Genomic DNA, 23553 nt, shown 5'->3' on the forward strand with positions numbered 1-23553 from the left:
CCGGCTAATTTTTTTGGTATTTTTAGTAGAGATGGGGTTTCACCATGTTGGCCAGGATGGTCTCGATCTCTTGACCTTGTGATCCACCAGCCTCGGCCTCCCAAAGTGCTGGGATTACAAGCGTGAGCCACTGCGCCTGGCCACTAATAATTTTTAAAAGCCCCTGGAACTACCGTAGCTTCTAAAAAGGGAGAAAAGGAACGATTCAAAAGTATTGAATTAAGAAAAGTGAGAATTCAGTTACCTGTAAGTCCTTATTTGGCTAAATGTGTTTGGAACAAAGAAGAGACTAGATGTGAAGAGAGAAGACAAGAAGTATGAAAATAAGATATATCAGTCTGAAGCCAGGAAATAGGGAAAACGAAAACAGCCCTGTGTTACTGAGTGGTTGCAAAGTACAATAATTCATATTAATGGTATGTCAAATGTTGGTCTGTTTCCAGTAGATTTCTAGTTAAGTCAAAGAAGAAGTTTTGATTCTTAAAAAGTTGGTCATATTTTTGTAAATTGGAAAATCTGCTCTTGTGGAACCCCCTCATTCCTCAACCGTACAGTTCTACTATAAAAACTTAGGCTGAAAAGGCCCAAGAACAGCCTATTCTTGAAGAAGAAAAACAAAGCAGGGGGACTTAAATTACTGTGATAGCAAGACTTATTATTAAGACTATCTGGTATGGCTGCAAGGACAGATAGGCTAGTGGAACATAACAGAGAATCCAGAAGCAGAGCCACATACCTGCATATAACCATTTGATTTAAAAAGGAGACATCGGAGCTTAGTAGAGAAAGGCCGATCTGTTAGGTACACATTGCTGGGACAGTTGGATATCTCTTTGGAAAAAAGTATGCTTTGACTCTTATCTCACACCATACACAAAACTCAAGTCCAGATAAAAATATGAAAGGTAAAATAAAAAGCATTTAGAAGAAAGTATAGGAGAACATCTTCAAGTAAGATGTAGGCAAGAATTTCTTAACTAGGACACAAACAACTCTAAATGTAAAGGATAAAAATGGGTAAATTGTACTATATTAAGAACTTCTGTTCATCAAAAATTACCATTAAGAAAGTGAAGGCCGGGCGCAGTGGCTCACGTCTGTAATCCCAGCACTTTGGGAGGCTGAGTGGGCAGATTACGAGGTCAGGAGATCGAGACCATCCTGGCTAATACGGTAAAACCCCATCTCTACTAAAAATACAAAAAAATTAGCCGGGCGTGGTGGCAGACACCTGTAGTCCCAGCTACTCGGGAGGCTGAGGGAGGAGAATGGCATGAACCTGGGAGGCGGAGCTTGCAGTGAGCCGAGATCTCGGCACTGCAGCACTCCAGCCTGGGCGACAGAGCGAGACTCCGTTTCAAAAAAAAAACGAAAAGAAAATGAAAAGGCAACCACAGTGGGAGAAGATACTTAAGATTCACATATCCTAATAAAGGACTCATATTATAAAGCATTCTTCCATATTAGAAAAAGACAACGCAATAGAAAAATAAGCAAAAGGTATGAGCAGGCATTATACAACAGAGGGTATCTAAGTGGTTAATTAGTATATATTAAAAAGTTTACATCTTCATTAGTCATCAAGGAATGTAAATTAAAACTAATGTGATACCACCAGACACCCACCAGAACGGCTAAAACAAAAAAGGCAAAAAATGCCCAAGTATTGTCAAGGATGTGGAGCAGCAGTTTTGTTTACTGCTAGTGGGAGTGTAAATTGCTATAATCACTTTGAAAACCTATTTCGCATTATCTAAAACTGAATATATGCATGCCTTTGATCCAGCAGTTTCACTCCTATACAACCAACAGAAATATGTACGTAATCAAAAAACGTAGTAATATGTTCATAGAAACTTTATTCACAGCAGCCAATTGCTGGAAATTACCCAAATGATCTAAAAACAGTATAAGAGATAAATTAGTTGTGGCATGGTCATACAACAGACTCCAGCAGTAAATTTGAGCAAACTTCAGTTGCATGCAACAATATGGATGAATCTTACAATTACAATGTTGAGTGACAGAAGCCAGACAAAGGTTCATAGTGTGTGATTCCATTTACATAAAGTTGAAGAACAGACAAAACTAATCTACAGAGTCAGAAGTCAGGATGGCTGTAACCCTTGTCAGGGCGGAGGGTCCTAGCACTGGAAGGGTACACTGGAGGGGGGCTTCTGGGATGCCGGCATCCTTCTGTTTCTTGATTGTGGTGCTGATTTTATGAATGTGTTCATTTTGTGACGATTCATTGAGCTCTGTTCTTACGATTTATGTGCTTTTCTGTATATGTACAAGACTTCAAGAAAAAGTTAAGCATATATGCTGAAAGTGAGTAATTTTTTGATGCCTACCACTGGCTACTAAAGATGGAAGCTTTTTTAGATGGAAAATTATTCATTAAATAGTTTGAGTTTAGAAAAAGATTTTATAAGGCGTGTTTACCAGAGAATTGTACTTATTTGCATAAAAATTGTTTTTCCTGGAAGAAAAGACCTTTTTTATCCCAGGTGCTAGACTTCATCTTATTCTTACTAGAAAACTTTTTTGGCTATTTTATTTGTGAATTTGGGCCATAAACCTATGTGAAGACCAGCTTGTGATTGCAGAACCCACAAGAGACTTTCCATTTCTACACTACTGTCAGGGATTTTCTTTTACTTTTTTTTTTTTTTTTTCCTAGTCTTGGAGTGGATAGGATGATAGGTAGTAGAGGTGGTGATTTGGATATTTCTAGAGCAGGGGTTGGGAAGCTGAGGCCTGTAGGCCAAATCTGGCTCAATGCCTATTGTTATAAAGTCTAATAGGAACATAGCCCCACCCATTTGTTTACATATTGTCTGTGGCTGCCTATTGTCTGTGGCTCCTTACAGTGACACAGTTGAGTAATTGCAGCAAAGATGAGCATGGCTTGCAAAACCTAAAATATTTACTATCTGGCCCTTCATAAAAACTTTGCAACCCCTAGTTCTAGACCACTTATTTGCAGACTACTCATTCATGTGAACACTATGTCTAGGAGCCTTTGCTGGTAGTTACTAGCTGCATGCAGCTATTTCTATTTAAATTAATAAAATTAAAAACTCAGGATCATATGTATTAGCTAAATTTCAAGTGCCTCAGTAGCTATATGTGGCTAGTAGCAACTGTATAGGAATAGCACAGATAAGAAACATGTCCATCATCCAGAAAATAGTCTCTCTCAGTCGGCCAGGATGGAGTCCAGTGGTGCGATCACGGCTCACTGCAGCCTCGACCACTCAGACCCAAGCAATTCTCCTACCTCAGCCTCCTGAGTAGCTGGGACCATCAGCATGTGCCACCACACCCAGCTAATTAAAAACTTTTTTTTTTGTTGTAGGGACAAGTTCTCCCTATGTTGGTCTCTGGCCTCCTTGGTTTCTTTATTGTCTTCTTCATCGATAATCTCTGCTTGTGTTCTTATTTCTTTAATCTGAACTTGTTTTCTCTTTTTTTCTGCCTTTGAAATTTTTTCCCGTCCTCTATGACTAAGTTTGAATCCGTATTTATATTTAATTATTAAATATATTGATTTTTTTACCATTTTGTGTATGTCTGTAGTTTACCAGGAAGATTATAAGATGCTGAAAGGCGGGCACTGTGTTTTCTCTTGCTTTGTATAGTGTCTTGCACAAAATAGCTTTTGTCATTTGTTTGTTATGTACTAGGTCTCCCTAAATGGTGTAAAATTATTTCAGTTTTGTTTTCTAGGTATAACAAACTGTAAATGTTAAAAAAGCAAAGATGGGTGAAAAAAAACCAGAGCCTTTGGACTTCGTGAAAGATTTTCAGGAATACCTGACTCAGCAGACCCATCATGTGAACATGATTTCTGGATCAGTTAGTGGGGACAAAGAAGCAGAGGCTCTTCAGGGAGGTAGACTCATTTTAATACTACTAAATAATTCACTTTTTATACATGTACTATGATTGTGTGTAGCTATTACTGTGAAGACCACTGTGCATTAATGTGAATCATTCTGTTTTTTCTAGAAAGATACAGGGCATTTTTTCCCCTTTTTAAAACTTATCAGACTTCTGCTGGAGAGAGAGTACTTAACATGATCTGGAGATGCATTATGGTCTTGTTGGAAGGTTAGGGGCTCCAAATACCCTTCCTGTCCTCCAGTTTTTATGAGCTAGCATTAGACACAAAGAACCCAAAGGGGATTGGAACATCAGCTTCACTATACAAACCATTAGGCCATCAGGAAATCTGGATTCGACCTGAGACAAAAATAGTGGTTTCAGTTTCTTCTCTCTTAAAATGAAGAAAGGGCTGACCATGTTTACCTATCCTAGAAGAGAAATGAAAATAGAGAAAGTGGTGACCTCCTTGAGCCTGCTAGAGGTAAATTTTGTCTAATTTGCTTGCCACAAAAAACTGGACTTTATTCCTAACCTCCTCGGAGGTCAGCAAACTATAGCCTGTGAGCACCATCTGGACTGCTATTTTTGTATGGCCTGCAAGCTAAGAATGGTTTTTACATTTAAAGATGGTTTTAAAAGTGTCAAAAGGAGAATAATGTAATGATACGTGAAAATTCTGTGAAGTTCAAACTTGAGTCGACATAAATAAAATTTAATTGGAACACAGATACGCTCATTTGTTTACATATTTTCTGTAGCTGTTTTTGTTTGTTTTGCTAAAACAGCAGAGTTGAGTAGTTGTGTTAGAGACCACATGGCCCACAAAGCCTGAAGTATTTACTATTTCATGCCTATAGAAAAAGTTTGCTGACCCCTGACCTAGATAGCCTGGGTAGGGCCTTATAATGCAGGGACTGGCATCAGGGACCAGGCATCACCTGGGAGCTTGTTAGAAATACAAAACACCAGACACCACCCCAGATCTACTGAATTATAATCTGTGTTTTAGTAAGATCCCCCAAGTAATTCATATACACATTAAAATGTGATAGTGACTGGCATGGGAAAGCAGTGGGAGAGAGGAAGACACTGAGCCTTGTCCTTCTAATGCAGTGTAGCCCTCTTGGATATTGGTCTTGTCTCAACCAGCGGAATCACTTCTCCTAGTGAGGAGTGAGGAACTGGTGAAGCAGGGGGCTTGAATTGTGCATGCCAGCACTGTTACCTCCTGAGATGGAGTAGACCTTTTCCCATGAAGCTGTAGGAATGGAAATTTCCCTCCTAACGCACAGATTTCCAAACAGGATTCAAGAGACCAGGGTTGTAGTCCCAGCCATTTGCCGATTTTCCTGATGATGAGCCTCAGGTCTCTTCAGTTTCTTTTTACAAAAAAGTAGTCAGATTAGATTAAAAGCAAACAGCCAAACATCTTTTATCTCTGAGATTCTTAAAACCTTAACCTTCAGAGGTATCAGGGATGATACTTTCCTTTATGTGCTTAATTAGAATTTTAAGATCCTAAATGGAACAGAGATCTAGAACGCACGTATTAACACTGGGATGTGGAAAACTTATTCGCTGCTTCAGACTAAAATAAATAGAGTTAGGGTTTGGGAGATTCTTTGACTGCCAGTTACAGTTGTAGAAATAGCGAGGGTGCTAAACACCTGTATGTAACTGTGCCATCACTCTCCAGTGAATCTCTTTATTCCCCTCCCTCCTCACCTGTTCACTTCTTCAAAAACATGTTAAGGACCAGTACAATGTGTGTGTAAGTAATTTTGTTTTCTTTGTTTTTGAGACAGAGTCTTGCTCTGTCGCCCAGGCTGGAGTACAGTGGCGCAGTCTTGGCTCACTGCAACCTCTGCCTCCTGGATTCCAGCGATTCTCATGCCTTAGCCTCCTGAGTAGCTGGGACTACAGGTGCGCACCGCCATGCCCAGCTAATTTTTGTAATTTTTTTTTTTTTTTAAGTAGAGACAGGGTTTTGCCATGTTGGCTAGGCTAGTCTCTAACTCCTGGCCCCAAGCTATCCCCCCACCTCTGCCTCCCAAAGTTCTGGGATTACAGGTAGGAGCCACTGCACTGGCCCTTGTGTACATAATTTGAGATCCCCCAATAAAAGGTTCTCAGAATATAATACAGAATGTATTACTGCTTTTGTATAAAATTAGCCTCAGTTCAGAAAGTCTGTTATAAAATGGACTTTTGTGGGAAGTGAACTGTCAATTTATAAGATTTTTCAACCACTTAAAACTGAAATGCTAAATTCAGTTGATTCTGAGATGCATAATTTCTTTTGCGGTACTTTGTTTATAGCTGGAACAGATGGTGATCAAAATGGACTTGATCACCCATCTGTTGAAGTTTCCTTGGATGAAAACTCAGGAATGTTAGTAGACGGGTTTGAAAGGACCTTTGATGGGAAGCTCAAGTGTCGGTACTGCAACTATGCCAGCAAAGGAACAGCCCGGCTTATTGAACACATCAGAATCCACACAGGTAATGGAAAGACAGCTGGAAAAAGCATTTCTATGAGGGCAGGAGAGGGGCCAAGGGGGGCAGGTTGGTTTGTCAAAGAAATAGTTTTAATGTTCAAAAATGAAGGTTTATGTAAAGGTCGAATAAATGGGAAAGTTACTCCATTTTTCAAAGCAACAACATAACAACATACAAACAGGTCAGAAGTGATGCCCTTTGTAGATCCTCTCCTTCCTTAGCCATGTTACCCTCTTGATCCAAATAATCTCTCAACATCTGTCTGCCTCTCAGATTAGGAAGGAATAATGCTAAAGCACTGCGATGTGATAAAATGTCTTAATCTTTATCCTATTACGTTTCAGTTGCCGAAAGGGGGAAAAGTTTCAGAAAGTATACAGTTGCAGATGGTACTGCTAATCCCAGATCTCACTTTAGCTGTCCCTTCTGAGAAACTTTCTCAACTATATCTGCCCCCTGCCCAAGACCAGGTCAGACGTCCTTCCTGTGTGCTTCATGCATCCTGTGCTCATTCATCACATCATTGTAGCCTGAGAGCCTCTTGAGGACAGGGCAATTGTGACAAGACCATCTTTGTACCCCCAGAGCCTAGGAGGGCATGTGACACATACTTACTAGATGAATGACTCTAAATCTTATATTCCAAATGTTTATTTCACATAATTGGGCAGTCTTCAGTTAACAACATTAACTATAGTTGTTCCTTCTGGCAGCTGAAGAGTAGGGAAGATGGAGGAGAAGCACTAGCAATTTTGAAGGGATGCTTTGCATAACTCAGACTAGCAAGCCCATTTCAATTCTGAGCTTTCTATTTCATATAAGGACTTTAAAAAAAGCTTTTTTTGTATTTTTTTTCTGTGAGGAAAGGGTATGCATATGTGTGTGTGTGTGAATATGAATGTATATAAATGTATACATGAACATATAACTCTGAGACATACTTTTGATAAACTCATTATTATGTAAGACTATTACTAGAATATTTCAATTGTACTGTTTCTTCTTTCTAAATGCGTTCGAAGCCATAACAGTTTTTATACTGTATTGACTAATACAACATCAATGCATATTTCAAGTTGTTGCTGATGAGTTCTTAAGCTTTATTTCAGTTTGTGGGTTTATTTACAAATTTTAACAATCTCATATGCTATGCAAATATGACTTTCTGAAAGCATTTTCTTTTTGATCAATTTCCAATTGTCCAATGAATGGACAAGCAAAACCTTCCATAAATGAACTACTTACTCTTGTTTCTCCATCATTTTTCTTTTGAAACAGGTGAAAAACCTCATCGATGTCATCTTTGTCCATTTGCATCTGCTTATGAGCGTCATCTGGAAGCCCATATGCGTTCTCATACTGGAGAAAAACCATACAAATGTGAATTATGTTCCTTCCGCTGCAGTGATCGAAGTAACTTGTCCCATCATCGAAGGCGCAAGCATAAAATGGTACCAATTAAAGGTACTAGGTCTTCCTTAAGCAGCAAGAAAATGTGGGGGGTTTTACAGAAGAAAACAAGCAATCTGGGCTATAGCAGAAGAGCACTAATCAACTTAAGTCCACCTTCCATGGTGGTTCAGAAACCAGACTACCTTAACGATTTTACCCACGAAATCCCAAATATCCAGACTGACTCCTATGAAAGTATGGCAAAAACCACACCAACTGGTGGCCTTCCAAGGGACCCCCAAGAACTCATGGTTGATAACCCTTTGAATCAGCTCTCAACTCTAGCAGGGCAGTTGTCCAGTTTGCCACCCGAAAACCAAAACCCTGCATCCCCTGATGTAGTTCCCTGCCCTGATGAAAAGCCTTTCATGATTCAGCAGCCCTCTACCCAAGCAGTAGTTTCTGCCGTATCAGCAAGTATTCCTCAGAGCTCCTCTCCCACAAGCCCAGAACCTCGGCCATCCCATAGTCAAAGGAACTATAGTCCAGTGGCAGGTCCAAGCAGTGAGCCAAGTGCCCACACGAGCACTCCCAGCATAGGAAACAGCCAGCCAAGCACCCCAGCCCCAGCCCTGCCGGTCCAGGACCCTCAGCTTCTGCACCACTGCCAGCACTGTGATATGTACTTTGCAGACAACATCCTTTACACTATTCATATGGGATGTCATGGGTATGAAAATCCTTTTCAGTGTAATATATGTGGATGCAAATGTAAAAACAAGTATGATTTTGCCTGTCATTTTGCAAGAGGGCAACATAACCAACATTGATTGAAAATAGTCATATTTTACTTAGTTTTGCTGTTTTGTGGTTTGGTTTTTTTGTTTTGTTTTGTTTTGGTCATCCCTAATAAAGTGTCTGATAATTCAAGGCTTATACGTTATATTTATAGAATATAAATTTGATGGAATAAAATTTCCCCTTTTTCTCATAAAAATCTGGTCAGGGTCATTTATATATTAGAACAGTTAGACACATTGGTGTCTCTTTTTTCCTTTCGACATTGGAGAATTGGAGTGCAGTCATAATCTTACAAGATGTTCATTTGAATTTCTCACATTTATGGTCCATAAAAACTTCAAGGCTTATCCATACTTTTGATGTTTCAATATGCATTGAACTGGATGTTATTTCTGCCATATTTCAAAATGGTAGAATAAATTACTTTCTTTTACAGAATTTATTACTACTCATTTCAGTGTTTAGTACAGAAATTGCCTTAAAAATTGCTATTAATTGAAATATCATTTAGTTCACATTTCTTAAGTTGAATCAGTAGTTTCATTTCAACTGATAATAATAAGCTATTTCAGTTTAGTAAATTTTTCTTTTTTCCACAAGGGGAAATGTAAAACAGTTAAGACTTGAAATTGAAAATTCTTTTAATATTTAAAATAACTTGTTTATTCATTGTCTCAACACATGTCAGTTTTCCACTGGATTTTTATTTTATTTTCACAGGTAAATACACTAGAGTGCTAGATGACTTTCCCCTCTCAGTTTGACTTTCATTTAAATCCTTCATTCTGATATCATTACTGTTTGGTGAGGTAGATAACTATAATGAGAATCTCTTATTCTTCCTATTCCTTTGATGACCAAAGAGGTAAAGTGAAGGCATCCTTATTACTAAAATGCAGCCTCCAAACAAATTTCTCAAGATTCCTTTTCCTTCCTTCTCTCCATTTATTGCCCATAATTTCCAAGAAAAGGTGGGTATGGAAACACATGAGAAAATGTGATAGTGAAGTCATATTTACAAAAATGAGAACATGTCCAAAATGGATTCTTGTCTCCTCTTCAGAATTAGCCATTTAAAATATTTTCTGTGACTTCAAATTGTAATTCTTATTTGCAGTTTTACCAGTCTTCATGTAGAGTGACGAAACTGTGTAGAAACTAAATCATCGCTTTAGTTAAGAAAGGATAAAAAGATGTGGAAATGAATATAAAATGCATCTAAACATGACATTTAATTTGTTTATAAAAATAAGACTTACTATAGAGTAATTCATTTTGAATAGGAGGCTATTGTTTTTATATTGTGTAATAACTCACGTACTCTGAAGAGAGCTTGGTCAAACAATAAAATATATTGTTACTAACTTGGTTTCTTTTCTGTGTACTTTGCAAAAATTCTATTTCTAATTTTGTTCATATGTTGAATGTGCTAATTGGCATCTTAAAGAGAATATTAAGCATCTATTAACCGAAAAAGACCTCTAGTAGTAAAGGAAAGGGAAATATTGGTGGTATGTACCCACAAAACCCCCAAGTGCCAAGTTAATGGATCCTCTGCTTTCCCTTTCAGATGCTAGAAAGCCACTGTAATGAGTTCTTGCAGTTTAGCATCCAGTCTAAGCTACTGCATTGTTTAAAGAGCAGCATCAAGGACAGTTTCTCCAAACTGGAACTCTCTTCTTTGTCAAATCTTGTAGTTTAAAATTCTACAATTCTGTTACATTGTTGCTTAAATCACGGACTGCTAAGATCCATTTTACTGCAGTAGTTTCCAAGTGGATAACTTGGCTTTAGTATTTATCAGTTGCCAGAAAGAAACAGGTTGTCATTTGGAAGCTTTTGTGGTTATTTTTTCCCATTTTTATTCTTCAGATAAAAGCAGTACCCCAAAAAAGAAAATGAAGATTTTCATGAAACAAAGAGAAAGAACTCCCTTGTTAAAACCAGCTTATTAACTCTATATTCTCAGTCAAATGCATTTTTTTCTAACAACTGAACATGGATGTTGTGAAGGTGCATTTTAATTTAAACATGGAAAAGATTTTTTTCATAATTACATAATAGAATGTAAAATTATAATTTTGCTATGACTTAAAGAGCACAGTTGATATCCCAAAGGTGTTGATGCTTAGAAGCTAGTTATTCTAAATGCACTAAAATTTTTGAGGCAAATCTACCTTAGAGGCTTTTTTGGTATGGTATTTTTTAAAATATTTAGATTTTATTTAAATTTCCTGTGAGTTAAATTCTGTATTTGAAAAGATGTTCGTGTCTTCCCCTCTGTATTGAATATTTCTCTCATTTTATTTTTAATCAAATATTTTATAGAAATGAGTTGGGAAGAGTTTAACATGCACTATTTATAGTACTTTGCCGTTAACAGGCAATGTTCTGAAACTAAATTTATTTTTGTTCAGTGAACATAAGTTTAGATTTTTAAAGTTGGTAGATAATTTATCTCCACTAATATTTTTTTAAGAAACTGTGAAGAGATTAACTGGGAATAATTTTATTTCAGATTTTACTAATGTAGTACATAGCTACAACTTCTTGAAATTCAAGTTAAGGCTAGACTTTTACTTTGAAAATTTCCGCTGGGTGTTTCCAGGGCTATTTCATTTTAGAAATAAGTGTTTGCCATTCTTCTGCAAAAACTGGACAAGGGGAATACTACAAAAAATACTCAGAGATAAAATCCTCATTTCAAGTTCTACAAAATATTTATCAAATGAATGTTAATTTTTTTTTAATTCCCTGCTAAAGACGTTTTCATTAGTCTTAGAGGGTATATGCTTTCTAGAACTTGTTTTTGTTAACATGTGCTTTGATGTAAAGAACATATTTTGTATGTAAAACATAACTTGCATTATGGTTGTACAATACACTATATTGTTTAGGGATTCTGGAAAGCAGTTTAATGCAGAAATAACTATATCTAGTATGCAGTTCATATTGTGAATGAAGCCTTGCTTTTGTAATAAATAAATAAGACTTTCTAATGACCTTGGTTTTTCTTTTTTGGAAAATAAGATCAAATTAGTGTTTTAGTAATTTTCTGCTAGTAAAATGTTAAGTTAATGAAAGAAATAGATTTTACGGCTACACTGCTTTGAATTTCTAAAATACCTTACCTGAGAAGATTTATCGCGAGTTAAAAAACAAAACAGCTCCATACATCCGAACTTGTCCCCCTCCTAGTTGCTTCTCTTTATTCAAGATCCATTTAACTTGACTCCTGTCCCCCAAGCCCTACCCTAAGTGCCCTGGCACATGAGGAAGGCTGCCTCTGTGCTTAATTATCCACATCACGTCTGACAAGTGACTGACTCACTTTGGCATTACTAGCCTAGAAAACATCATAATACAACACCGTTGTTTTAACAAATTTGCAAAAGCTTACCAAAATGAGACATTTGATTGACAATTCAGAAATTTCAATGCTGCTTTGAAAAATACTTCCGTACAATATTATCTTTCTCATAATGAAAAAAAGAAATGACATCTGATATGTCAATGGTTTGCTGAAAGCACAGATATTTTTTGTTTCCTTGTTTTAGGTCTTCCAAAAACTCTGCTTTGAGCTTGTTAAGTTCTTCTGCTAGACGCTTCAAGTTGTGAGGAAGCACTTGTTCATCTAAAATAAAAAGATATTCTCAAATTACTTGTGTAAATTAAAGTAATCCGGGGTGTCTAATGAAATTAGGAAATTAATTTGATTACTTTAAACAAACCAGTTAGATTCTATAAACAATCACAATTGAGTTAGTGTAATATATAGAAAAAAGGTCACAATGTGATATTCAAAAATCATCTGAAACAAGTCAAAGAATTTAAATAACTTGTTAGGAAATGTGTGAGCAGAAAAGACTAACCTGAAAGGGACTTTCTGTTGTTGTTGCCAAGAAAAATGAAGACAGCTGACTTACTACCTTACTGAATTAAGCAGAAAGGCAAAAAAGCAGAAATAGATGACAATTTAGTTTTGAACCTGATAAATAGTATCTAGAACAGTAGTTGTCCAACATAACTTTCTGCAATGATGGACCTGTTCTATATCTGCTTTATTCAATACAGCAGCCAATAGCCACACGTGGGCAGTGTTACTGAGAAGCTGAACTTTATTTTTTTGTTAGCTTTATTAGGACATAATTCACATACAGTTTACCCATTTAATCTGTATAATACAGTGTTTTTTTTGTATATTCACAGATATGTGCACCCATCACCAGTTAATTTTAGAACATTTTCATCATCTCAAAAACCCATATCCTGGCGGCTCAAGCCTGTAATCCCAGCACTGTGGGAGGCCGAGGTGGGCGGATCACCTGAGGTCAGGCGTTCGAGACCAGACTGGCCAACATGGCGAAACCCCTCCTCTATTAAAAATACAAAAATTAGCGGAGCATGGTGGCACATGCCTATAATCCCAGCTACTCGGGAGGCTGAGGCAGGAGAATCACTTGAACCCGGGAGGTAGAGGTTGCAGTGAGCCGAGATGGTGCCATTGTACTCCAGCCTCGGCAACAGAGCAAGACTCCATCTCAAAAACAAAGCAAAACAAAAACCCATATCCTTCAGCTGTCATCCTCCTTACCACCTTCCCTTCTGCCCACCCCCCTAATCTCTAAGCAACCACACATCCACTGTCTATCTCAAGATTTCCCTGTTCAGGACATTTCGTATGACTGGAAGTATACATATACTTGGTCTTTGGGACTGACTTCTTGCACTTTGCATCATGTTTTCAAGGTTACTCCACATTGTATAGCATATATCAGCATTTCATTCCTTTTTATGGCTGAATAATACTTTGTTGTATGGATACACCAAATTTTGTTGGTCAGCTGACGGACATGTGGGTTATTTTCATATTTTGGCTATTATGAATAATGCTGCCATTAACATACATACATGTACAAGTTTTTATGTGAACATGTTTTCATCTCTCTTGGGTATACACCTGAGAATGGAATTGTTGGGTCACGTGCTAACTGTATGTTTGAGGGACTGCTAGCTGTTTTCCAAAGCAGCTGTACCATCTGACATGCCTAACATATTTCCATACATCCTCAACAACACTTGGACGTTTTAATTCTAGACCTCCTAGTGGGTGTGAAGTGCTATCTTATGGTTTTGATTTGTATTTCCCCAATGACTAATCATGTTGAGCATGTTTTCCTGTGGTTATTGGCCATTTGTATATCTTGGAAAAATGTCTACTCAGATCCTTTGCCCTTTTAAAAATTGGGTTATTTGTGTTTATTATTGAGTGGTAAGAGTTCTTTATATATTTTGGATACAAGTCCCTTATGAGATATATGTCTGCAAATACTTTTTCCCATCTATGGGTTGTCTTCACTTTCCTGATGGTAGAGGAACTGAATTTTTAATTAAGCACAGATTAAAAACTACTACTACCTCCCCTCACCACCCCCGCAAAAAAAAAAATATATATATATATATATGGCTCTCTATCTGTATGTTTTTAAATGGGTGGGATATAAGAGTGATTTAGGCATAACCCTGCCCCCCACAATCCCCCAGGACCTTGCTTCATTTTATAGACAGAAAAGAAGAAAGGCAAATGGTTGAGTGAGAACTCCTGGAACTATTTTTTGTTTTACTTTCATTATGATGTCATTTCTGTTCTGGTCCTCTGTTTCTCAAACTTTGCATTGTAACCCATTAATAAGTGGCAATCAGTATTTTTCTAAAATGAAATCAAGTAGAACACAAGAGTTCATTAAACATGTGAAGGTGTTTCGTGAAACTTGTTTCCACACATGAGTTCATGTACTGGGTTATACCCTGGGTTACAATATAAAATCAACTTGTAGATCACAGTTTTAAACAAATTCAAAAAGAGTATGGCTGGTATATTGTTTCCTTTTCCAATGTTCTAAGCTTTTGTAAAGGTAATAAATGATGGTGATGTAGGGGAGCAGAATGGGAAGCACAGACTGGAACTGGATGTAATTCTGGACCCCAGGTTACCCAAATATTTAGTAGCTGTTCAGCCTTGGACAAGTTACTTGTTCCTCTATGAACCTCCATTTCCCCATTTGTAAAATTACACCTACCTTATAGGACTGTGAAGATTAGAAACTATTTGTAAAGCACTTAACATATAGAAAGGTGCTCAAAAACCGTTCGTTGCTGGTTTTTAAAGGTACAGTTTTAAATATAGCAATACAGTATTCAAAACCTAATGGAATTACTGTGTAAAACTCTAGTTACCACATATTTCATGTTATGTAAATTCAGATTTATAATACATTGACTTTATTCAAATTCCATGCTGATCTTACACCTGCCCCTGACTACCTTTCCCCCTTTCTTACCTCACCCCATGCTCAATGGCCTCTTCTTGATTCTGCAACACTCCAACCAACCAACCTCTGGGCTTCTGCACTTGATGTGTTCATTGCCTAGAATGATCCTCCAGATAGCTGCATGGTTCGCTGTTATCCATCTTTGCTTAAATGTCATCTCTGAGAAGCCTTCCTGATTACCTTTTTAAAAATAAATCCTCCCATCACTACACTGCCTTACCCTACATTTTCTTCAGAGCATGGGCATATACTCATGTAATCATGTTTTGTCTGTCTCCTCATTAGAATGTTCTGCTCCCCACCGATTCCCCAGCATCTGGAGTAAGGCCTAGTCCAGTAAGGCGACTCAGTAAAAATTTGTTGGATGGATGAACACAGTTCCAGAGGTAGAATTTTTAGTTATATTTAGTCAAATTGCACAATTAAATTGAAAACATGATGTGAACTTTTATGACTGAAAACTAATAAACTCTGAGTGTCGGGAATAACAGTAGCAGTAGAAAGTCACAATCATACCAACTCAACACACAACTGACCCATCATACCTTTTGCTTCCTTCATTGTCTGAGATACAATCCTTCGGAGTGTCTGATCAGTTTTATGAAGAATGTTAGTTGAACAAATAATTCTGTCTGTGTCCTATATAATACAGACATTGTTATTAGAAGTCACATAGTTTTATAAAATAAATGGCTAAAGAATAGGTCACATGTATTTGAAGGGACTAAAAGAAAAGTTTAAGCGGCTTTTCTGTTTGTTATTCTTCCCTACAAGAGAGTCCAACCAAATCAGATCCAGTGGTAAACTGGGTTCCAGCTAGGCGGTGATATGCTAGTGAATATCTAATAACTGACTCTCCCGGGAAAAAAAACCCCAGACCTATCTGTAGTGTTTGCCAATTTCTGTGGTGTAAACATTCCTACCAACAAAACATCAACAGGCTCCATCACTTCTGAAAGTTTAACAATCGGCTTTGGCCAGCCAGCATGAGCTGCCAGCAGTGAGTGCTGGTGAGAGGCCAAGCCAGTGACAACACATCTCTCGTTTCACTCACATTTTATATTCAGCTCAAAAGATCTTCCTACAAAAAGTTGTTCCTTCTCATTTACATTAAAATTACACTGGAAGTTTACCTTTTGTTCCATATTGTCCTCAGCATCTTTTACTGGATTTTCCAAAGCAGTGAGCAATAAATCAGTCACCTCCAGGCTACAGAGAAAATGGGATAAAATACAATAGATCCTTATATCCAACATCTGACTTTTTTTTTTTTTTTTTTTTTTGAGACGGAGTCTTGGAGTCTTGCTCCAGGCTAGAGTGCAGTGGTGTGATCTCTGCTCACTGCAAGCTCTGCTTCCCGGGTTCACACCATTCTCCTGCCTCAGGCTCCCGAGTAGCTGGGACTACAGGCGCCCGCCACCACGCCCGGTTAATTTTTTGTATTTTTTAGTAGAGACGGGGTTTCACCGTGTTAGCCAGGATGGTCTAGATCTCCTGACCTCGTGATCCGCCCGCCTCAGCCTCCCAAAGTGCTGGGATTACAGGCGTGAGCCACCACGCCCGGCCAACATCTGACTTTTAAGGAACTTGTATTTATGAATATTAAACTGAATTCTAGAGGAATGAAACTGCTATAACCCAAGATCCTTAACAAAAGGAAAAAAACTAAATGATTTAGAAGCTAGCTTCCATGTAGAAAATCCAACTGCAGTAGTTCAAAACAAATGATAAGCTAAGGACCCCTCATTAAAAAATACCAATTTCCTAAGACTCATGTCAATAAGCTTTGAAAAGTCATTCTCTTTTCCCCTCTTAAGGCTGAACTGGGGGCCACAAGAGCTCAACTTTATTCTCTATGGAAAGATGCCTGGTCTTTACTTTCTGGCTCCCGCTTATTTACTGGATATGGATGAGCAAAGTTTCTCACTGAGCAAGGGTCCATGAAGGTTTCAGGTAGAATTCATTCATTGATTTAACAAATATTTATTGAACGTCTTATATGAAAAATACTGTACAATCACATGCTGAGCTGGGGGTGTAGCAAGATCCTTGCCTTTGCCAAGGCTGATAATGTAATAGAGACAGATAAACAGTTAAATAAAGCAAAAAATAATTTCAGACGGTGGTAAGTAGATAAGTGAGCAAAGACAATAAAGTGACAATGATAAGAGTGACAGGGTAGCCCAACTAATGTTCTTTGCTTTAGTTAGGATGGTCAGTGAAGGCAGTCAAGTATAAGAATGTGAGAAGGGCAGAGGGGCAGCAAGTGCAAGGGCCCCAGGGCAAGAACAAGCTCCTTGTGTTCGTGAGATAGAGAAAGGTTGAAAAGAAGCCAGGAGGAAGAGTGGCAGAATATGAAGTTGGAGAATTAATCTGGGTTAGATCACATAAATTAGGGTAAGGAGTTTGAATTTTACTCAGATTATGGAAGTGGCACTAAAAAGTTTTAAGCGAGTGAGCTCATCAAGTTAAAGCTCAACCTCAAGATGATCTTCCTCACACTGAAAAGAGCCCAGGTTCTGGAGTGAGTGCGATCCCACTGGGTCCAGATCTTGGCTCTGCCACTTCCTACCTGGGTATACTACTTTACTTATCTGGGCCTCAGTTATCCCATCTATAAAATGGGGATAATAATTTCTACCCTTAAAGGGTGGTTGTGAGGACTGAATGAGACCATATATATAAAGTGTTCAGAACTGGGAGAGAATTTGAGTTTTAGTGACTATTCAGCCAGTGATCACTAGCTAATTTTCATATCCATGCCCTTTTGTTCTATTTAGTCTGTTTGTTTAGAGACAGGGTTTCACTGTCACCCAGGCTGGAGTGCAGTGGCGTTATCATAGCTCAACTGCAACCTCAAACTCTTGGGTTCAAGTGATCCTCCCTTCTTGGCCTCCCAAGTGCTGGGATCACAGGTGTGAGCCACTGCACCCAGCTTGTTTACAGTCTTAAAAGAGGTAAAGCATGGCAAATATTTTTTTAAGGGAACTATAACCTTAAGATAAGATTCCTAAAAAGAATTTCAAAAGGAATTATAGACACTGTTCCCAATGTAACCCAAAATTTAAGAAAATATTAGCCGGGGGTGGTAGCTCATGCTCGTAATCCCAGCAATTTGGGAGGTCAAGTTGGAAGAATTGCTTGAGGCCACGAGTTTCAGACCAGCCTGGGCAACATAGTGAGACCCTGTCACTACAACAAATTAAAAAATTAGCTGGGCTTGGCAGTGTGGGCCTGTAGTTCCAGTTACTTAGGGGACTGAGACAGGAGAATTGCTTGAGCCCAGGAGGTCAAGCCTGCAGTGAGCTGATACCGATCCCTCGTGGACAATATGCAGGAACTAAGGAAATGCGGGCAATATACCTCTAGAACTGCGCTGTCCAATACAATAGCCACTGGCCACATGAGGCTACTTAAGTTTAAATTAATAAGTTAAAAAAATTCAGGTCATCAGTTACACTAGCTACTTTTAAGGGCTCAATAGTCAAATGTGGCTAGCAGCTACCATATAAGTGCAAATATAGAACATTTCCATTGCCAGCAAAGTTTCTGCTAGAAATATGCTGCTCTAGAACTCTCAAGACATATGTAATGAATGAAATGCATTAGACAGCATAGCCTACACGCTTCACATATACAAAAGCAGTGTAACTATGGCGAGCTCTAAGGCAAATAGGACCCAGTACCAGTTGTACTCTTTCACAGATCTCTTTCTATAAGAAAACTACCAGGCAACCTATTCAGACTATCAATTTTAGCAAGAGAATCAAAGACGTGTTCTCTGAATTCCCTGCTCCAACTACTGGAAGACAGTATAATCCTAACAGTTATAAGCAGACATTTGCAAATAAACTTGGGTTCAAATCTCAGCTGTCATTTACAAGCTCAGTGATTCTGGACAAACCAAATTTTCCCATTTCACTTTTGGCTTCCACACAAAGGGGGAAATAATGTCTCTCCAATGCCTGTGTGAGGACTAACTAAGCCAACACAGATGAAGCACTGACCATGATACCTGGCACAGGGGAGCATCCAGGGAGGGATGGCTGAGTGGAATACCTGGCCTCCGAAGCACATGCTGGACTCGGAATTGTGAGGCTGTTGTGTTCCCAAGCATTTTTCTCAGGGTTGGGCTTTTCTAGCTTTCTTCCCATCAGGCGGATGGTCTCAGGAGGCAGTGTCTGTGGCCTCTGGCCATTCCTCTGTAAACAGGTCTCAAGAGGACAATCTAAAAAGAGCTGGCAAAAGCCCAACGAATCTGAAAACAGTTTAAAATGACAGAATTACTGGTATACTATTTTTCCAAAATATGAAATAAACATATATCTGACAAATTATGACAATTACAGTAGGAAAAACTCCATTTGCAATACTGAACATCTAGCTTTTAAAATTAAGTAAATCTACATAACCTCCTAATCAAGTTAAATTCTCATTGAAGACAATAGTGTTTTTGATATGTGAATAAGTATCTCCATGTGTAAGAAAAAAAAAGTTTTAATTACATTTCCGAGCCAGCTGGTAGACTTCATATCTCATACTCTGATAATAAAAATTGTCATCCAAAACCAAAAACAAAGGTCTAGAAACAGCAGTTTTTGTTAAGAGGTAGCAAGACTGGGCCTCAAATGCTGCAGAAAATATCAGATCTTGATCCTTTAAGCAGGTTATAAAATCTTCCCACATGGCTTCAGTCCTGTTGGGTGGGACAGACATCTGACACCCATTAATGACAGCCATCAAGAAGTATTCCAGGTACTTCAACAGTTCCTGTCGAAACAATTTCCATTGGGATGGCTACAAGAGACCAAAGAATTACAATTCATATTAGGCCACTAGGGTAGTCAGTCATCTGGCCTCACTGCCACCCCGCCCCATATGAAAATTTCAGCTCACAATATGGAACCATCTGTCGTTCTCTAACACACCTGGTTTCACATGACTCCATATATACCATTCCTTCTGCCTGGAAAACTAATGATACTAGTGCTGTGTAAAGCTTTCTCAGACTCAACCATGCAGAAGGCAGCTCAGCCTCTCCCTTGCCCATCATGACACCCCATTCTATACATATATCTCCACTCTGGCAGTGCTTACACAGTTTAAGCATTTGTTTATACTTCTCTCTCTGCTAGATCACTGTCCATTGCATACTCAGCCTCCAGCAGAGGGTCTGGCACCTAATAGGTGCTCCAGAAATGCATATTAAATGGATGACTGACTGAATGAGTGAATAAATGAAATAATTTATTTATCGCCCAAGAGAAAGGTGGAGTCAAAATCAGCATCCTGCCAAAATAGTCTGGCTAAGATATAATAATGCAGGTTTTCCCTTGAAATGAGAAAGGTAGTAGACAGCAAAAAGATCAGGTGAAAAGTCCCTGGGTCAAGAGGAAAAGACCTCAGGCTAAGGAAACAGACCGAGGGGAATAAACAGCTTGAGAATACAAGTAATCTTGTGCTGGTCAAGGGCTGTGGAGAATCCTGACATAGTTAAGAAATCTAAGCTGGAGGGAAAACAGGAGGACAAGAGAGTGAGAACTCTCACTTGCCTGCCCATGCCTTACCACCACTGAGATTACCGTACATACAACAAACACATCAGCTAAACCCGCTAAATTGGAAACACATATCACTTCCTAAGAGGTGAGCAGATGAGTCCCACAGTCTTTGTCCATAGGAAAAGCGTGGAAAAAACAACATAATACAAGTGAAGGGGAAGCCAGCAAATACAACAATCCTTATCCGACAACTTTCAGCTTTCCCCTAAGTGGTGAAAAGACTATCATCCAGGTCAATTCTGCGCTATCCTGACACTGTACTTACTTCACAATTAACCAAGAATGAGAAAGTAGATACACTTTTCTGGAGAGCCCATGCACCAAATGTACCGTATTTTTGTATGTATACTCAGAGAGTGGAGTCACACAACATTTGCATTTGATTTCTGTAAATTCATCTACATTAGGCATTAAACAACAAAAATAATGTTAAAATTTCAAAATGTTTCAAAGCATATTTACTCTAGAGTGAGCATGAGATGAGAAACACGAATGTAATCTACTCTTCCCCCAGTGGTCTCAGTTTCCACTTGCTTCTCCAAGAGGATGTATCTCACTGTGCTGAGTGTGAGATGAGGAGGGCTTAAAGAGATGTACTTGGAACATACAAGTTGTTCCGTAAATACAAACCCATTACTTCCTCTGGTGGTCAACTAAGAAACAGCCGTCTTTCCCAAAGCTGGCAGAGGCAGATTTACTTTGAGATGAACAAAGATTAAGCTTCATAGGTCTGATAATGCATTTGTACAGCCGCTTTCTATCGTTCCGAGGGACCCTAGCAATTTTGTTACTTATAATTTGTATTCCTTTTCTTAAAGAGGATTCCTCAAATTACAAAACCTGAATCCACCCATAGCTAGACGTTAAAGTTTTAGAGCTGCTTTCCCTCTCCTAAGGAGAAAGTTCCTAAGGGATTTTCAAGAGTGCATTTGACTACAGGGGCTTCCCACCTTGCACGCTGACTTGAGAACCTGACCCTGTCTTAAGACTCAACTGTATAGAATATACAATGTATACATTCATCAAATATACACACAAGCCTCTAAAATGCATCGTTCTAACAGTTGGCTTTGTAATCACTTTATGACACATTTCTACAACCAACTCATTCACCCTCTGCAGTAACTATGTTAACCCAGCTCCACTTTTCTCGAACTTCACCTCCCACACCAAGCACGGTCTAGTGTGCAATGGGCGCTCATGGCAAATCACCCACGACCGCGTGGACGCGAGTGTCCCCGCCCCGCCCCGCGGCCCAGGCCCCGCCCCTCCGTGCTGACCGCCGGTCGCGCTCTTGCCCCGGCGAGAAACGCGTCGGGCATGACGTCATCATACGCGACGACACCGACGGCCCAACCCTGCTCCTGCCGCAGCCGGTGGGCGAGGGCGCGCGCGAAAGTCGATTTTCCTGCCGCGGGGAGGCCGCAGAGGACGCAGAGGCCTCGTTTGCGCGGCCCGTCGCTGCCGGTTCCTCTGGTTTTCTCGGCGGTCTTCATGCTGCGCGGGGAGACCGGAGGAGTCTGGGAACGTCGACTCCGAGCTACCGTCTGCCTAGCGCGCACGCGCAGCGTCTCCGCCGCCTACCGGCGCAGTGGAGGAACTGGCCTGGCTGGGTTTCCGTGCGGCCCCAGAGGCACCTGCTCCACCGGCGCCCTGCTGCTCCCGGGGACCAGAGGCTGGAGAGACCGCGGCGCTGCGTTCCTAGCTCCTGGACATTCCCAAGGGGTCCCAGAGTTAGGATTAATCTTCAGATAGAATCACCCTCCCTGCCGAAAGTTACCAGCCAGTAGGATTGGCGCCTCAGTTTTGTTAGGATGAGGTCTTTCTGCTCAGGAAAATCCCAAAAGAGACATTGAGCCTTTCCCTCCAGCAATCTTTCGAAAATAAGTCACTGGAAATCAAAGAATAGGAGGCGAGGCTGACAGTCCGACCACCGCGCTCCTTTGTGGTTCCCAGATGTGAACAGTGCAAGGGCAAAGTAAACATTCGTTACTGTGCCCTCACGGCACCAGTGGGCAGCAAGCGTGAAGAAATATTGTCAGACACATCCACAGACCTCAATTCCAGTGCGTTTTTGTTAAAAGTAATATAAGTAGGGAGGTATAAAACATTTTTGTTTTTTTTTTCTCTTTTTTGAGGCGTCCCTGGTCTGTGAGTCAGGCAGTGGCTCAATGCAACCTCTGCCTCGGTTCACCCTTTTCCTGCCTCAGCCTCCTGAGTAGAATACAGGACCTGCCACCAGGCCAGTAATTTTGTTTTTTAGTGAGACGGGGTGGTCTCGATCTCCTGACCTTGTGATCCGCTCGCCTCGGCGTCCCAAAGGTTACAGGCGCGAGCCGCCGCGCCCGGCCAAGACAAGTTTTTTTGTTTGGGGGTGTGTTGTAGAAAAATTGAATTCAGATTACAGTTTTTTGTTTTTTGAGACACGGCCTCTCTCGCCCAGACTGGAGTGCAGTGGCCTGATCTCGGCTCACCGCAACCTCCGCCTCTCAGGCTCAAGGGATTCTCCTGCCTCAGCCTCCGGAGTAGCTGGGATTACAGACGCACACCACTACTGCCCAATTAATTTTTGTATTTTCAGTAAGAACGGGGTTTCATCACGTTAGAAAGGCTGGTCTCGAACTCCTGACCGCAAATGATCCACCCGCCTCGGCTTCCCAAAGTGCTGGTATTACAGGCGTGAGCCACCGCGCCCGGCCTAGACTCCACATTCTTTTATCCTTATATTTTAGGGGATAATTCCTTCTTAACTGTAAAGGGTATGTTCAAAATGTGAAGACGTGAGGACAAAATCAGTGTATACTGGCTCAAAATATGACCAGTAACCTGCTAAAACTTATATAATTTGTATAAAGTACATACAAATAATCTCATTTTCCTTTTGGATTGAAAGTGAAGAGCAATGAGTTAAACTGTTCATGACATTTTATCATTATTGGTGCAGTATAAGGTCCCTCGCCTTAATTTGCCCCTCCCCCACTTTTTTAAGAGACAGGGTTTTGCTTTGTCACCCAAGCTGGAGTGGAACCATAGCTCACTGTAACCTCGAATTTCTAGGCTCAAGCAATCCTCCTACC

General features: G+C 39.7%; 2 protein-coding genes across 9 annotated transcripts in view; one reads left to right on the forward strand and one right to left on the reverse strand.

The window, feature by feature from the left end:
• IKZF5 (IKAROS family zinc finger 5) overlaps positions 1-11582 on the forward strand; it is a 17885-nt gene extending 6303 nt beyond the window's left edge. For 3 of the 6 annotated variants that reach the window (XM_032175905.2, XM_032175885.2, XM_058435926.1), the window contains 3 exons: positions 3720-3898; positions 6211-6393; positions 7669-11582. In XM_032175905.2, coding sequence (XP_032031796.1) covers positions 3766-3898; positions 6211-6393; positions 7669-8612 — 1260 coding nt within the window. In that variant the 5' untranslated portion in view covers positions 3720-3765 and the 3' untranslated portion in view covers positions 8613-11582. Of the gene's footprint in view, positions 1-3719; positions 4373-6210; positions 6394-7668 lie in introns of those variants that run through there. The other 3 variants (XM_058435927.1, XM_058435928.1, XM_058435929.1) reach the window with 3 other exon arrangements.
• Positions 6781-22394, reverse strand: PSTK (phosphoseryl-tRNA kinase). 3 transcript variants are annotated; one of them, XM_058435930.1, is made up of 7 exons: positions 21757-22394; positions 19421-19712; positions 18975-19173; positions 16049-16124; positions 15461-15554; positions 11984-12217; positions 6781-7749 (listed from the first exon to the last, which is right to left on the reverse strand). In XM_058435930.1, exons 1-6 carry the CDS (start codon positions 21970-21972, stop codon positions 12018-12020), a joined length of 1077 nt encoding a protein of 358 aa, XP_058291913.1. In that variant the 5' UTR covers positions 21973-22394; the 3' UTR covers positions 6781-7749; positions 11984-12017. The 3 variants fall into 3 exon arrangements, with proteins under 3 accessions (XP_058291913.1, XP_032031806.1, XP_032031816.1); XM_032175915.2 differs by lacking the exon at positions 6781-7749 and having other exon boundaries at positions 11591-12217; XM_032175925.2 differs by lacking the exons at positions 6781-7749; positions 11984-12217 and adding an exon at positions 14926-15095.
• Between the last annotated feature and the right edge of the window lie 1159 nt (positions 22395-23553).

The sequence above is a fragment of the Hylobates moloch genome, unplaced genomic scaffold (genome assembly GCF_009828535.3).
Source record: "Hylobates moloch isolate HMO894 unplaced genomic scaffold, HMol_V3 SCAFFOLD_3, whole genome shotgun sequence".
NCBI classification, from domain to species: Eukaryota; Metazoa; Chordata; class Mammalia; order Primates; family Hylobatidae; genus Hylobates; species Hylobates moloch.

Bases quoted from the DNA above. Each gene is read 5' to 3' on its own strand.
- PSTK (XM_058435930.1), bottom strand. From the start codon at position 21,972: ATGAAGACCGCCGAGAAAACCAGAGGAACCGGCAGCGACGGGCCGCGC. The intron at 19,713-21,756 runs GTCAGCACGGAG...GGTCTCTTGTAG, and splicing joins GGGCAAGAGCGCGACCGGCG to CCATCCCAATGGAAATTGTT. The intron at 19,174-19,420 runs GTAATTAAAACT...AACTGTTTTCAG, and splicing joins CTACCAGCTGGCTCGGAAAT to ATTCGTTGGGCTTTTGCCAG.